At 39.6% G+C, this 17,241-nt stretch overlaps 1 protein-coding gene across 9 annotated transcripts in view; it reads right to left on the bottom strand.

Annotated features, from left to right (window-relative positions):
* The window catches only part of KHDRBS2 (KH RNA binding domain containing, signal transduction associated 2), a 462,416-nt gene that overhangs the window by 372,019 nt on the left and 73,156 nt on the right, over positions 1 to 17,241 (bottom strand). For all 9 annotated transcript variants that reach the window (XR_015740011.1, XR_015740010.1, XR_015740012.1 and 6 more), the window contains exon 2: positions 1,238 to 1,365. Coding sequence is in view for 3 of the 9 variants with exons in the window: in XM_026695174.2 (XP_026550959.1) it covers positions 1,238 to 1,365 (128 nt within the window). In the remaining 6 variants the exon portion in view is untranslated. The remainder of the gene's footprint in view (positions 1 to 1,237; positions 1,366 to 17,241) is intronic.

Below are 17,241 nucleotides of genomic sequence, written 5' to 3'. Positions count from 1 at the left end.
AGTGTGGGCAGGTGCCAAGTCCTGCTGGAAAATGAAGTCAGCATCCCCATAAAGCTCATCTGCGGAAGGAAGCCTGAAGGCTCCAAAATCTGCTGGTAGACAGCTGCATTGACCCTGGACTTAATGAAGCACAGTGGACCAACACCAGCAGATGACATGGCTCCCCAAATCAACACAGACTGTGGAAACTTCACACTGGACTTCAAGCATCTTGCACCTCTCCATTCTTCCTCCAGACTCTGGGTCCTTGGTTCCCAAATGAGATGCAAAAGTTGCTCTCATCAGAAAAGAGGACTTTGGACCACTGAGCAACAGATCAGTTCTGTTTTTCTTTAGCCCAGGTAAGACGCTTCTGATGTTGTTTGTTGTTCAGGAGCAGCTTGACAAGAGGAATACATTTGAAGCCCATGTCTATTAATGTGCTTTGATACAGCACTTTGGGAACATCCAACTTCTTTTGCAATTACCTTTTAAGGCTTTCCCTCCTTATGGAGGGCGTCAAAGATGGTTTTCTGCACAACTGTCAGGTCAGCGGTCTTTCCCATGATTGTGATTCCTACTGAACCAGACTGAGAGACCATTTAAGGGCTCAGGAACCCTGTGCAGGTGTTATGGCTTCATTAGCTGATTAAAGTGGGACACTTTGAGCCTAGAATATTGAACCTTTTCACAATATTCTAATTTTCTGAGATTGTGGATTTGGGGTTTTCATGAGCTCTAAGCCTTAATCATCTCATTTATGACAAATCACGGCTTGAACTATCTATCTTGCTTTGCATGTAATGTGTCTATCTCATATATTAGTTTCACCTTTTAAGTTGCATTACTGAAATAAATGAACTTTTGCACTATATTCTAATTTTTTGAGTTTCACCTGTATGTATGAGTCGGATAGCTATATAAATTTGTTTAATAAATAAGAAAATAAATTTGAGGTAGAAGCTTTGTTCATCTGTTACCTGATCCTTTAAATGGGTAGTTCCAAATATGAAATCTGAGACTGTCTTTATGCAAATTAAATGCCACAGTTCCCTGTGTCCATCCCTTTCCAGCATGTTTTCTCCAAAATCCAGTTTGAAAAAAAAAAGGTGCCCATTTAACTCAAAACAACCAAGAGGAGCAAAAACATTTCAATTCCTGATGAAGCATTTGGAGCATGACATCAAATTAGAACAATAACTACAGACATTTATCAAGAAAATACAATATATCACATATTATATAATTATTATGATACCTTTGGATATTGTTTGACGGGAATCAATACTCTTTCTGACAGCTTTATATTTTTATTGCTGATGACATCAAGATATTTCTTCTCTTCATCCTCCTTTTTCTCATCAGAACTCTGGAACTTTTCAATTTCTGGAAAGAGTGAACAAAAACAGACTTACGTTTATATGCTGTTATTGTTGAATACAGTGTTTCTCTCTCCTTCCTTCCTTCCTTCCTTCCTTCCTTCCTTCCTTCCCTCCCTCCCTCCCTCTGACATTATTCTAGAAACACTCTGCAGTAGTACATACACACACACACATACACATATAAATATTTGCACATGAGTCATTTAGTGGACTCAAGTATGACTGTAAAGAATAACTTATTTTGGATGTATAGTTACCACTAGGCTTGTTTTTCTAAACTGAGAAAAATAAATAAAATGGGTCCACACTGGGAGTCTTATTACGAGGTTGCGGAATCTATCAACCATTCTAGATTGGCTCTTGTTGCAAAATGTCATTGGCCCAAATCTGTTTATTTCAATAGATGCATTAACAACTTTAGGGAATATAAATGGTTAATACAAGGCCCCAAATCAATCCTCTCTGCAGGGGTTTCTATGACTGAGACTCAAGTCTGAGATCAAGATGTTTCCAATTCAAGTTTCTGAGCTTCTGACATAATGGTAAAGTATTTGAAAAGTTCTAAACAAAGATGATACAGATTAAAATGTCTCCTTAGCCATTGCTTCATTGGAAGTTAATTATTATCTCTCGGAGTGATCGAACCGACAGGATTGTTGTGAGGATAAAATGGTTGAACTCTAGACAAGATAACTCTTTTTTGACCATTCATGGAGGAAAAGTAGTATGGTGTGTAAGAAATAAGTAGGACAATGTTACCGAAAAACTACTCACTTTTGCATACCTTTTGCATATCTTTAACCTATATATTTTCTTTAATAACTGGATTTTTAAAGATTATTTTCTTTCAAAACTTGCTTTGAAATATATTTGGTAATATATACACTGAACTGAGATCTGAGGTGCAAAATCTGAAACATGGAATTGCTGAGTTCTGATTTGCAAATGCTTCTGGAAATCTAGATCAAACTGTTTACAGTAAATAGTAGAGTCACATTTTTCAAGCACCCCATATATCAGCAGAGTTATAGTTAATTTCTTTTTCTTTTTCATACTTCTCCTTTACCAGGGAACCTATGGTTGTCTCAATATGTGTGCTATAATTGGCAGCATTTAGCCAATCTCTGTTGATCTAGAAAGATGGTGAAGTATTTAGAGAGGGAAGGAAGCATCTGGGGACTCCAGGGCTGTAGGCAAGACTGGGAAGTCCCAATTCACTTGTTGGAAGGAATCAAGTGCAAACAAGAAAATCAGAATATATAAATCAACATGAAATCAGATCATCTTGAAAGCAGCATAACACTGAGCCTCGGTGGCATAGTGGTTAGAGTGCAGTACTACAGGCTACTTCTGCTGATTGTCAGCTGCCTGCAATTTGGCAGTTCAAATCCCACCAGGCTCAAGGTTGACTCAGCCTTCCATCCTTCCAAGGTGGGTAAAATGAGGACCCAGATTGTTGGGAGCAATATGCTGACTCTGTAAATAGCTTAGAGAGGGCTGTAAAGCACTGTGAAGCAGTACATGAGTCTAAGTGCTATTGCTATTAACTATACATTTGTGTTATTTAGTACGTAACAGACATTTGTTTCCCAAGAACACAAAATAACAGAGTTGGACTAGAGACCCTATACCATTTCAGACAAATGGTTGTCCAATCTCTTCTTAAAAACCTCCAGTGATGCACAACTTCTGAAGGCAAGAGGTCAAGAGGGCCTAAGAGATCATCAGGTCTAACTTCCTAAAAATAGCAAGATTCACTTCTTTATCTGGAAAAGAAGAGGAGGCTATCCAGTGTCTGTTGGAAAAAAACTCCATCGGGGGGGGGGGGGACACATTCGATCCAGTCGTGTATTCCACAGACTGGCAATACAAAGAAATGGTGTCTTCTAAAATGGTAACTCATCTTTTTAGTCAGAAACCAGTCATCAAACCTTCAGTACAGACAGCGGCTAGAGATCGTATACTACATCTCTCACTCCTTATTACCATAACCATCTTCGGGCACTTGGCCTTTCCAACCACCTCTTAAAGAGGCTACCCAATAAGCCAAGGGTCTTCAAATTTAGCAAGTTTAAGACTTGTGGACTTCAACTCCCAGAATTCCTCCTCCAATCATGTTAGCTCAGGAATTCTGGAAGTTGAAGTCGACAAGTCTTAAACTTGCCAAATTTGAAGACCCTTGGCTTATTGGGTAGCCTCTTTAAGAGGTGGTGGGGAAGGTCAAGGCCCCAAAGACGGCAATGGTAATAAGGAATGGGAGATTTGGTATATGATCTCTAGCCACTGTCTGTACTAAGGTTTTGCATGCCTTTCCTGTAATTTAATGTTTTCTACATTGGATCAATAAGATGAAATAGAGGGTGCCCTCCTAGGAAAACAAATATGGTTTATTTATGAGGAGAAGATGTAAGCGGATGAGGCTTTGATTCCACTTGTGGAACTCTATTAAGAGTACTGGAAATTGTCAGGGGATTCCCCATCTGAGGAAAGGAAATAGTACTTGTTATCAATGGGACCTTCAATTATCATTTGCCTTATTTCAGGCCTTAGCAGTGACACTGGGAAGTAAGCAACACTAACTCTGTGTAAAGCTTTGCTCTGAAGCTGTGAATGAACGGTGCCCTCCGAATAATGCGGGAGGGAAACAAGGCAAGCAAAACAGAAGCCTCATTTTGGGAGAAGCCTGAGCAGAGCAGTACAGAGAGGGTAGAAGAAGAAGAGGATGGGACAGGAAACTTCTTCCACAATAATAGCTGAAGTGTTTCCCAGCAGGGTTCTTTTGGCAGGCGCTAGAAGAGGCTACCTGCTGGATGCAGCAAAGGGTGGCAGCCAGAGCAGCAGGCTGAAAAGATTTAGTTGCTTTAGAAAATGTTTACAGAAGACAGTAAATCCGCACCCAAGGAGCCACATCAGAAACTGGGATTGAAAACAATTGCTGTGAAGGTGCATAGGTGTGTACACACACACACATACAAGTAGTCTTCGACTTGGAACCATTTGTTTAGTGACCATTTGAAGTTACAACAGCACTGAATGAAGATGGCTGTTTTTCACACTAATTTGACAGTTGCAGCATCCCCATAGTCACACGATCAAAATTTGGCCCCTTGGAAACTGCTTCATATTTATGACGATCACAGTGTCCTGGGATCAAGAGATCACCATTTTGGGCTCAGTTGTGGTCATAAGTTGAGGACTACATATATATACTCTGTGTGTGTGTATGTGTGTGTGTGTGTATATGCACACACAAACACAAACACACACACACACACACACACACAGGTTTCCATAGCATAAAATTGTGGTCATAAGTCAAGGACACCAGACCCACACCCACGAGAGCCACACAAGATGCCACCACCACACTTCCACGTAGAAAGCAGACTCACACCCACACAGTAGATGAGACATGACCACGGACCAGAAGCCTCACTACAGCTGCATCACTACCCACTTCAAACCGCTCTGAGCCATAAAATTTGCAGACGATACTACGTTTGTAGGACTTATTTCTGGGGATGATGAGTGTGCATATCGGGATGAGGTATTACAGCTATCCCACTGGTGCAAAAATAATAATCTTCTATTTAACATTAAGAAGACTAAGGAGGTTATAGTGGACTATAGGAAAAAAAGAGCAGACATTCAGCCACTGTATATAGAGGGAGTTCGTGTGGAACAGGTGGTTGAATGTAAGTATCTCGGGACCATCATTACAAATGACCTGACCTGGAGTGCAAACACCGCTGCTTTAATTAAGAAGGCACAACAACGGTTGTATTTACTAAGGATTCTTAGGAAACAACAACTGGCTGAGAATCTACTGACTACCTTCTATCAGAGTTCAATTGAGAGTATATTATCCTACTGTCTCTGTGTATGGTTCTCGAGCTGCACAGTGGCAGATTAAGGCAATTCAGAGGGTGATTAAGATGGCCCAAAACATCATTGGCTGCTCACTCCCCTCTTTGGAAGAACTGTATAGGAATAGATGTAAGAGGAAGATATTTAATATATTGAATGACTCCTCTCATCCGGGACATCAGCTCTTTGAACTATTACCATCGAGAAGGAGATTCAGGGTATTAAGAACAAGGACGACTAGATTTAAGAACAGTTTTTATCCAAGTGCAGTTTTGAGTTTGAATGCAGGGTCATAAGTTTTTTGTGGAATTTAATGGCTGAGAGTAATGGGGTATTTACATTTTTAAACTGTATAGAGATTATTGTATGGTCTGTTGAGTTTAGTTTTATTTTTCTTTCAATGGTGTTGTCCAGTTTTACTTGTGGAAGAGCACCTCATTTCGTTGCACCCGCTTGCGAGTGTAATGACAAATAAAATTCTTATGTCTTATGTCTTACATGAAGCGAACCGACACCCACCATGAAGATGCGGCACAACCACAAACTTGAAGCCAAACAGCAGGATCACAGCTCACCAGCTCAAATCCCCCAGCAACTAAGACTAACCTGAGCACAACCAAGCCCCCACCCGAACAGAACACACCTCCAGGCAATCAGAACACGGCCAAACCCCCAAACAATGAGAACACACCCCCACCCAATCAGAACACAGCCAAGCCCCCACCCAATCAAGTCACACCCCCACTAGCAGTTAAAAGGAAGAAGCAGCTTCAAGCTCACATCACTCTGAGAAGCACAGAGCCGAAGACACAAGCCTGAAGATGATGAATGAGACTTCATTGAAACATTGCCTAGATCTTCCAATCTTACGCGGGAGAAAACCTGAATAACCAAAGATCCACATACAAATACCTGCGAGAACCTCAGAAAACAGTAAGACATCCTAGATCTGAATGAATGAAATATTCTTATTAAATACTTTGTTCATTCCATAGTTGAATGTGCTGACAAAAAAATCACACAAAAATTATCAATGGAAATCAAATTTAGCAACTCATGGAGGTCTGGATTTGGAGTTACACTCAAAATTAAAGTGGAAAAAAACACTACAGGCTGATCCAACTTTCATGTAATATCCTTAAAACAAGTCAAAATGAGGCTCAGTAGTGTGTTGTGGCCTCCACATGCCTGTATGAGCTCCCTACAATGCCTGGGCATGCTCCTGATGAGGAGGCGGATGGTGTCCTGAGGGATCTCCTCTCACACCTGGACTAAAGCATCCCCAACTCCTGGACAGTCTGTGGTGCAATGTGGCATTGGTGGATGGAGCGAGACATGATGTCCCAGATGTGCTCAATTGGATCAGGTCTGAGGAACGGGCAGGCCAGTCCATAGCATCAATGCCTTTGTCTTGCAGGAACCTCTGACACACTCCAGCCACATGAGGTCTAGCATTGTCTTTCATTAGGAGGAACCCAGGGCCAACTGCACCAGCATACGGTCTCACAAGGGGTCTGAGGATCTCATCTCGATACTTAATGGCAGTCAGGCTACCTCTGGTGAGCACATGGAGGGCTGTACGGCTCCCTAAAGAAAAGCTACCCCACACCATTACTGACCCACTGCCAAAGCGGTCATGCTGGAGGAAGTTGCAGGCAGCAGAACATTCTCCACAGTGTCTCCAGACCCTGTCACGTCTGTCACATGTGCTCAGTGTGAACCTGCTTTCATCTGTGAAGAGCACAGGGCGCCAGTGGTGAATTTGCCAATCTTGGTCTTCTCTGGAAAATGCCAAACATCCTGCATGGTGTTGGGGTATAAACACAACCCCCACCTGTGGACGTTGCACCCTCATACTACCCTCATGGAATCTGTTTCTGCCCGTTTGAACAGCCACATGCACAATTGTGGCCCGCTGGAGGTCATTTGCAGGGGTCTGGCAGTGGTCCTCCTGTCCCTCCTTGCACAAAGGCGGAGGTAGCGGTCCTGATGCTAGGTTGTTGCCCTCCTACAGCCTCCTCCACATCTCCTGATGTACTGGCCTGTCTCCTGGTAGCGCCTCCATGCTCTGGACACTACGCTGATAGACACAGCATACCTTCTTGTCACAGCTCGCATTGATGTGCTATCCTGGATGAGCTGCACTACCTGAGCCACTTGTGTGGGTTGTAGACTCCGTCTCATGCTACCACTAGAGTGAAAGCACTGCCAACATTTAAAAGTGACCAAACCATCAGCCAGAAAGCATAGGAATTGAGAAGTGGTCTGTGGTCACCACCTGCAGAACCACTCCTTTATTGGGGATGTCTTGCTAACTGCCTCTGCTTTCCACCTGTTGTCTATTTCATTTTCACAACAGCATGTGAAATTGATTGTCAATCAGTGTTGCTACCTAGGTGGACAGTTTGATTTCACAGAAGTGTGATTGACTTGCAGTTACATTGTGTTGTTTAAGTATTCCCTTTATTTTTTTGAGCAGTGTATATATATATATTGTAGATAGATAGATAGATAGATAGATAGATAGATAGATAGATAGATAGATAGATAGATAGATAGATAGATAGATATTTTCATAGCATAAAACAATTCGCTGATCCAAATCTGTATTCCTTTGTGTAACCTCATAACAATAACTCTGTAGCCATGAGCAAAGTTCAATGAGTTGAGAACTAAGAGGCACTAAATGGCTTCCAACCCCTTTCCTTCTTGACTTTCTTGTGGTCAGCTAAGAAAATAGAAGATGAACTACATATTTGGCATTTTCTTGAATAAAGGTTGGTTCCCTCCACTGAGAGTAAGCAAGCTCATTTTCAAGCAAAACTGAGTACACCTCTCCTTGAGATCTCCCAACGGCCCATCAAGTGGGTGAAACAAAAAAGAACAGCAGAAGCAACTCATTTGCAACCCATTTTGAAGTCCACTGAATATTTGGGGAAATAATTGAACAGGCTGAAGGATAATAAGCTTACAACATGATATTAGGTTATTTCTCTTCTGTCTCATTTTTTAAAAGCTGTCCTATTTCATGATAAATTAAAAGATACATAAAAAATGTCCAACAGAATCTGTAGATGCAATCAATTCACAGGAGTTGTTGTAAAATATATTTATTCATCACAGTTTTTAGCCTCAAAGCTATGGTTACAGCTTGGAAATATGATGATGTTGGGAATCTTCATGCAAATGTGCTGTTCCTACTGCAGTCTTAAACTTGACCCTCCTCAGGAAGTAAAACTGTCTTACTTCTCCTGCCTCTCAAGGGACTTGTGACCTCTGTCTCAGCCCTAGCTGCTGAGTTTGCACAGGGAGGTATAAAAATTAAAATGGATGGATGGATGATGGATGGAGAGAGATAGAGAGTGGGGGAAGGGAGGGAGGGAGATGGTGGCTAAATAAATAAACAAACAAACAAACAAACAAATAAAAATAAGTGTCCAGATTGTTCCCTGTAGAACTGAATGAACCCAGAGCACGGAACTTTCTGGAACAACTGAAAAGCCACTTTAAAAGAAGTCACAAGATTACATAAAACAATGGAAAATTAATGTGTGCCTCTGTGTAAGGGTAAGTGACAAGTTCTTCCTCCCTACTTTTCTAGGTTCTTGGAAATTGTGGGAGACCTTTCCATCTAATTCCAAACTTCTAGAAACTTTCAGCTGGTTGCTCTAATGTTGAAGCAGCATTCATCTCTGCAAAGCAAGAGCTACATAAATATAGGTAGTCCTCAGGTTATGATGCCCATTAAGATCCAAATTACTTTTATTAATCAATGTGGTCGTTAACCACAGAATTACATGAGTGCATCACTTAACAATGGTAGTCCTGATTGCGGGAAGTTGCGTCCCATTACATCCTTGAGGGACAGCCTGCATGTCATCATCAGCCATTCAATTGTGATTGACTCTCAGCCTCTCTCTGTGTCCCTCTGTCTTGTACTGCCTCCCTCAGAGCCTTTTGATGATTAAATGAGGAATGTGCAGGCTATCTGTCAAGGATCTCATGTGACTACAAAAGCACTGACTTTGCTTGTGGGAAGTCAGCAGGGAACATTGGAAATCACAGTCACATGACCATGGCTTCCTGCATAATTGTCGTAATTGCAAACCAAGTGCCCAGATTGTAATGATAGACTGCACTGATACTGTGACAGCTGAAACTGTGAGGACTGGTTCTTAAGTCCCTCTCATTCAATGCTGTTGCAAGTTCACACAGAGTGGCTATAAACAGGTGTGGGATTCTGCCAGTTTGGACCAGTTCGGGAGAACCCCTATCTCTGAAGATCAGCTGGGAACCAGTTTGCTCCAACAATCATGTGGGTCCACCTGCCCATACACCCCTGTGCTCTACTGACCTTTATCATCCCAGCTGATCAGCATGGAAGAACGGATTGCTACTCCTCAGCTGTGTTACTCCCCTGAAGAAACATAGCAGGTGACCATTGTTGCTCATGTGCCTGCAGAGCATGCAATCTCTGAACCAGTTGTTATACTGGCAGCATCCTACCCCTGGTTGTAAACTAAGGATCACCTGTACACATATACACACATACACAAGGTTTCTTCAGAAAAACTTGTCTGGGATCTGACAGAATAACTCTACTATTCTATAAGATTTTGGTATGTAGGTTCAATGCAAAGATGGATGGAGCCAGAGAAGAAATGAAGCATCAAGGACCAATATCACTGTTCCCCCTTTCTTAAATGCTTTAGCAAATTTGATGATATTTTTAGGGAAAGGAAGTATTTCTTCTTTTTAAAGAATTACTTAATGGCTGCCATCCCAAGACAATGACGTTAATTATACTCCATTTCACTAAACCTGACATTTGTTACAAAACTCATGTCACAAATATTGTTTTTTCCCCCATGAAAAATAATTACTCCTATCAGAAACATACTTTGCTACATTTTGAGGCATGTCAAAACATTTCAAATAACATATTCCTTTCCCATCAGCCTCTTCAATCTACCACAAAACAGAATGAACTTTTCCAGACTGATGGCAATTGGTTCTCTGCCAGAATAGGAATGTTAATAATTACATCATTGTTCTCTGGGCAGTATTGATAATAATTTAATTATGGAGAAAAGGGATATTATTGATATATATATATATATATATATATATATTATTGAACATTCATCATTGATGATATAACTTCATAATCAAACTGAATTTGTGAAGGCAGTTTTGCTGCCTTTGTGAAGCTGCCCAATGCAATGAAACTCAGAGAAAGTTGTTTAATCCTTAGCTTCCTTGTAAATGGTTCCATTAATCACGTCTTGAAATGCAGGTCTATAATTATTTGAGGTATTTAAGTTGCACTAAAGTTATAACATGACCTACTGAGTAATGTAAGGCTGCTGTTACTTATTTAGCTTTACATGCATTGTGACAGATGTGGGAATTGAACTGTGGCAATTGAAGCTTGCATTCCCAGAAAAACCTACTTCATCCATGGTTTAAGTGCTTATATAGCAACAGGTGATTATACCTCTTCTTTGTTTTCAGGGAGAAAACTGCTTAAATTGTCTATTACACAAGAAACTTATAGGAAAGAAATCTTTATGCAGATACGTGGATACTTTGTCCCTAAATAGTTCACTGATGATCTGAAATTCAGAGGCTAATCAGAGGGTGTAAAGTTTGGTTGGAAATGAAGGGCCTCTGATTCTATGGTTGGAATATTTGAAGCTTCTACTGCAGTAATTTCAGTATATCAGAGACTATGTGGTTATTCTGTAACAAGCAAACATGTAATGTACATTAGTAAGGATGATATTATATTGATATACTCAGTGGTGGGATTCAAAAAAGTTTACTATCGGTTTTGTGGGCATGTCTTGGTGGATGTGTCTTGATGGGTGTGGCAGGGGAAGGTTACTGCAAAATCCCATTCCCTCCCCACAACACTAACCTGCTTTCCAGCTCCAATTCTCCTGTGCAGGGAAACAAAAGAAGACCCAGCCGATCAGCTGGGACTCGGGAGAATAGATGGGGGTGGGGCCAGTTAGAGGTAAAGAAATTTGCCAGTTCTCCAAACTACTCAAAATTTCCACTACCAGTTCTCCAGAACTGGTCAGAACCTGCTGAACACCACCTCTAGATATATTGATCATTGATATAATATATACGATCCCTCTTGATAACATTTTGGTTCATTGGTTTATTTACCTATTGGAACAGTGCATGTTTCAAAAGTCTTTTGGAGGAAATGCTTTTGTAGAGAGTTGCAGAGATGACCTCAGAAAGGCTAGAAAAGAAGACAGTTTGAAGAACATGGGCTAAGTCCAGGAACCAGAGAAAGCCACAAAAGGAGACTTGGACTTCTTTTTTTATTACAATAATGTAAGGAAAAGAAAAAAATTCAGACTTAAGATTCTATTACTGTATCCTATACAAGTAAAACATAAGTCCAATCAAACGTTTTTGGGTCTGGATCTTGATCTCATCACTCTTGAAAGATAGACAGCTTTGGGCCTTATGCGAACAAAAATTGTAATGGTAATTGAGAAAGACCACTGGGGACATGTGGAAGAGCTGTAGAAGGAATGCAGGCATGGCAAACATCTCAAAAAGGACCCATTTTCTTGGGTTGAAAGGTCGCATGGGAGAAATATATTTTAGGCTTGCAAGATTCTGTTAATGCAATCTTACAAAAAATGAGACCTAGTTCTTCTGGGTTGCCTCTGGCCAAGTTCACCTTGAAAGACTGGCAGAAGCAAAAGTATAATATCTCTCAGCTATTTGTTAATGCAGTCCAACTTTTTTAGGTCTCTCTGAAAAGAGATGCCACTGCTTGAAGGAATCTTCTCATTAAAGTTAATGCAACCCCCTCCTGTTCAAAGCTTCCATGGAAACCTGGAAGATGTCAAGCTGCTTTAATGAATAGCAGAAAAGTTCTATTCTTGCATGAGGTCCAAAGCATTTTTTCAAAATCCTTTTGGAATTGTGCACATCTTTAATATGTTAGAGTGCAAGTGAATTCTTTATACTGTGACACAGTAATTTTTTCATTTATAAAAGCAACCAGAAACATGAGAAACTAAATATTCAAATCCAATCAAAAAAGGTCGTCAATGCTGGAAATTGATCAGAAGAAACTTTAGGTTTGTCACAGAGTTTTAAAAAACGCAATTAGAGAAATCAGGTAATCCCATTTGTCTATGGTAATATAAGTAATATAAGTTGTAGGTCCTTGACTTACAACAATTCATTTAGTGATCAAAGTTTTTTCAGACTGAAAAAAAGTTACTTATGGATGTTTTTCACATTGCAGTATTCTTATGGTCATGTGATCAAAATTTGGATGCTTGACAACTGGCATCTATTTATGAGGCTTGAAGTATCTCAGGACCATGTGACTTTTGCAACTTCTGTAAAGCAAAGTCAATGGGGAAGCCAGATTCATTTAACAACCATATTTGACAACTGCAGTGATTCACTTCACAACTGTGGCAAGAAAGGTCATAAAATAGGCTCAATTGTAAACATAAGTCGAGGACTACTTGGACATGAAATTGGCTATTAAGATAAATCTAATAATTTAACACTATAGTATAGAAAACATAAATCTAAAAAAACACTATTCCCTTGCAAAAATAGGATATACCGTATACTATATGTTTCATGGTTCATAAACCAACCCATACTGAGTTATGAGCCCAAATAACAGTAGGAAAAAATGTATCATGGGTGCAAAAAATCAGAAATAAAATTGATTTCAGATGATGAATACACTACCATGAATGGGGGGAGGGGATTTAATTCAGTTACATTTGCACAGAAACTTACAGAATTCACACTTTTTACACATTTGATGGGCAACCAAAAATGATGTGATATTTTGATAGGCATGTTTTCTGAATTTCACAATGCAATTTTCCAGTTTAAGAATGAACAAGAAAGGGAAATAATAATAAAAATAAATATAAAAAACCCATGAAGGAAGAAAAGTCATTTGCAGAAATTCATACTTAAAGAGAAATGGCTTCAGATGTGTTACATTTTCCAACTGATGCCAAAATTGGATGAAATACATTTTGACTCAAACAATGAGAAACTAAGAGAAATCAAAATGACAGATAGAAATTGAGAGAAACTGATATGAAAGTGCCTTGGAGCAAGTAGCTGACACAGAAATAGGACTGAGTAAAATTAAGAATGGAAAATAAGAACGAAATTTAAATTGACAGATAGGAGTATCCTTGCAATCTACATATTTCTGTATATCCAAACCATATATATCCAAGCACATACCATGTATATCAAAATCATGGGAGAGCCTTGTAAAACATGTGACCAGTTCAAATCAGTAGTCTATATACAATACATCTGGTAATAGCATAGCTGTATAGAATAATTGATTGAGTGGCTTGTTATACCATCAACATGAATCATGTACTATTTTTATCACATGGAGTGGGGAATGGGGAAAAAATCGAACCATTTGTGTTTGAGGAACAAACATGGAAACAAATGATCAAGGCAAGTATATTCTTAAACTAAATTAGCTTTCTAATAGAAATAGGAAGTCAGTAAAACTGCAAAACTAAAAATGCCATTCTGGGCTGCAAAAGTGAATGACAGCAAAGAGACAAAAATAATCAACCTTCTGATCTCTCATCAATTAATCGTATAGATTTGCAATGCAGAAAAAGTGAAAGCATCTGCAGAGGATTAAAGTTAAGGTGCAAGTAGATAAGGGGACTTCCTCTAAATTGAAGTTACCATCACTAATCGTCTGGCATCTATGTTGTTCAACACACTACTCTTCACACCTCCAAAAACAATTATTATAAGAAATTCATATATCATCTTGCTTGGTATACATGCTTTTTGTAAGTTATGCTTTTAAATCGGTTTGTTTAAAGTAATAATAAAGATTTAAATTCCTTTATCTCATAGTGTGTTCATTGTCTCTGGATCCAAAAGAACCAATTGTTTGGGCATCCAAACACTTGACATTTGCTCTAACATATGCAGAAAGTGGGAGAAAAAAAAGAACTACGATTAAAAACAACTAACAAGCAGAAGAAAGCGTAATTGCTTTTTTTCAATCAAGGAATTTAGCAGTATGGGACAATATGGGTTGCAAAGTGGGGATTCTCAAAGCTGACTTGATTTTGGTAGGCTCTTCTTGTTTTAACTTCTTTTGACTTTTCAAGGCTGGCTACTTTTTTTCAGTTCAAGGAGAGAGAATTCCAAATTCAAGACCTAGTTGAATGAGCAGCTTTCAAGCAGCAGCAGGATTGAAAATTTTCTACCGCATGGTGGCAAGTAGTAACTGTAAGAACTATAGAAAAAGAGCCATATCAGTACTTCATCGGCTGGCTCTCTTCACAGATGTTGAACAACTACTAGAATTTCCTAATAGGATGACTGACATATCTGGGTCGTTTGCCTCTCTTTCTTCTCCCATCATAGGCTATAGTCCATACCATTGTTCTTCAACAATGGTAGAACTTCCTACCAACAATGATAGAACATAGGATTGCACCAAGAGATAAAATAATGCTTCAATATCATCCATGTCCTAAACTTAATATTTCAATAAATAGAACTGTTCAAAGCACTAAATATAAGGAATTTTGTTTCTATGTCCTGCTTTTTTTTGCTTTATCAATGTCATTATTTTAATAATTTTCCCTGTCCTTAGAAGCAGCTTTTTTAAAATTAAGGTCTCCATGGTTATTTAATTTCTCTTCTCAGCGATGAAACCTTTCTACCAAAACAGATTCCATAGCATTAGGACTGTGAACTCTGAAATGACAGATGTTTGGTTGTAAAAACAAACCAAAAAAAATCAGCTGAAATATGGGTGTTTTTTTTTCATCATTACTGAAGCAAAAATATTGCCTCATTTTTTTCAGCAAAATGTAGTGTTTCCTTGGCATTCTGATATAATACTTCTGAATCTCCCCATTTTGAGTTTTAAACCATGCTTATAATATACCAGCTGAGCAAATGCCCTTTAGATTCATCGATCTGGACTTTTGAGGGACAAAACATATCCCTAACACCCGAAAGGATTATAAATGCTTTGTGTTCTTTATACCGACAGTACGTCTCCTCCAGCTTTGTAAAAAGCAAACAGTTTGACAATGTGAAATTTTAGATTAGGATCTGTTCAACTAGGTGTGCTAAAGAAGACTTGATATCCATTTTATGTCTGCTAAATGAGATGAAACCATCAGTAAAATAATAATATTTTGGTTCAAAAGAGTATGCAAGTATAGAATAATATAATGTAAAATTGAAGATATCCGAAGATCATACAGTCAACCCCCTGCCTGGTGCACTAATTTACTACCACAGTTTTTTAGAAATTTATATGGGTAGTCCTTGACTTACAACTATTTGCTTAATGACCACTCAATATTACGAAGGTGTTAAAAATAGTTACTGATAACTGGTCTTTTCACTTACAGCCATCACTGTGTCCCCACAGTCACAAGATCAAAATTTGGGCGCTTGGCAACCAGCATGTATTTCCAATGCCTGCAGCGTCCAAGAGTCAGAGGATCGTCATTGGGAACCTTCTCAGGGAAAGTCAATGGGGTAGGATGGATTTGCTTAATGACTGTGTGATTTACTTAACAGCTGTAGTAATTTGCTTAACAACCATGACAAAACAAGTTTGTAAAATTGGGTGTGATTCATTTAACAACCACATTGCTTAGCAATGGAACTCCAGTCCTAATTGTGGTTGTACGTCAAGGACCACCTATAAAGTTATTTTCAAATTGCTATTTTATCCTCATTGGCGGGCATAAATATCCAGTATAAAAGTCTCAATTACTACGGTTTTGTTCTGAGGGGAACCTATCCAAAGTGCAAGTGGGAAATATCTCCTTCAATGGAAAAAAATTGTCAGTGAGAACTCTCCACCTGGCCACTGATGATTGTCGCAAGTACCTTATAGAAACACCCACAACATCCAAACACCCACAAGCTCACCTTAAGCCCTCACCCAGCTCTGTGCAAAATTTTTGAACAAGAGTTGCTTACAAAATTCAGATTGAAGTAACTTTGCCTCAACTTGCTGCCCAGAATCACTTGTGTGAGATGGACAGCCATATAAATCATATAAAAAATAATAATAATTACATTCTAAACTATGGATTAATCCATAGATGCAAAAGCAGGGGTGGGATTCTACCGGTTCGGACCGATTGTAATGATTCTGCGCAGTTTGGAGAACCGGCAAATTGTGCCCCTGGCTGGTCCCTCCCCTCCCCTCTCCGCCCGTCCCTCCCCTCCCCACCCAGTCAGTCCTTATCACACATGCGTGACATCATTCACATGCCCAAAATCATGGACTGCATTATCCCTTGCCCAGTCACTCCTTAAGGTTTTTTTTTTTCCTTCCAACGATCAGCTGCTCTGACATCAACTGTGCTGGGATCCCCTTTGCTGTCTTACTGCTTTGAACAGGAGGCGTCCCTGAGCCCAGGAGGCAAAAGGGGGTGCACATGGGGGGTGTACATGGGAGCAAAAATGCCCCCGCCAGGAGGCTTCCCTGAGGCCCAGAAAGGCAAGAAACAGAGCATGGGGGGACTGCAAGAAAAGAAGTCATACCCAACCAGTCACATGGCCATGTCCACCTAGCCACGTCCACCTAGCCACGCCCACAGAACTGGTAGTAAAACTATTTGCATCCCACTCCTTTGCAAAGGTGACTTAATAACACAGGCACAGTCATATCCTTTTTTCTTTTATTTTTCATGAGCATACTCGGTTTGGATTAGGGAATGATAAATCATCATATATTTTGCTAGGCTATTTATTTTTTGGCTAATTTAATATCTACAGAAATTCCTATCTTACTAATCAGGAAGCGAATTTTAGGAAACTGCTTCAATTGCTTGCCTTTCATTCCTCTAACTGCCTTTTATCTGGCTGCACATCTGTCACGGCAAATCTCAGCAGCTGGTCAAAGAAACATCTGTCACTGGTTACTCCCTCTAAGAATGTTCATTACAAGAAAATAAAGTTGTACAAAATCTTT

This window comes from Pseudonaja textilis, chromosome 1, assembly GCF_049901715.1.
Source record: "Pseudonaja textilis isolate UNSWEBS1 chromosome 1, rPseTex1.2, whole genome shotgun sequence".
NCBI lineage: Eukaryota > Metazoa > Chordata > Lepidosauria > Squamata > Elapidae > Pseudonaja > Pseudonaja textilis.
This window is presented reverse-complemented; position numbering and strand designations above follow the sequence as displayed.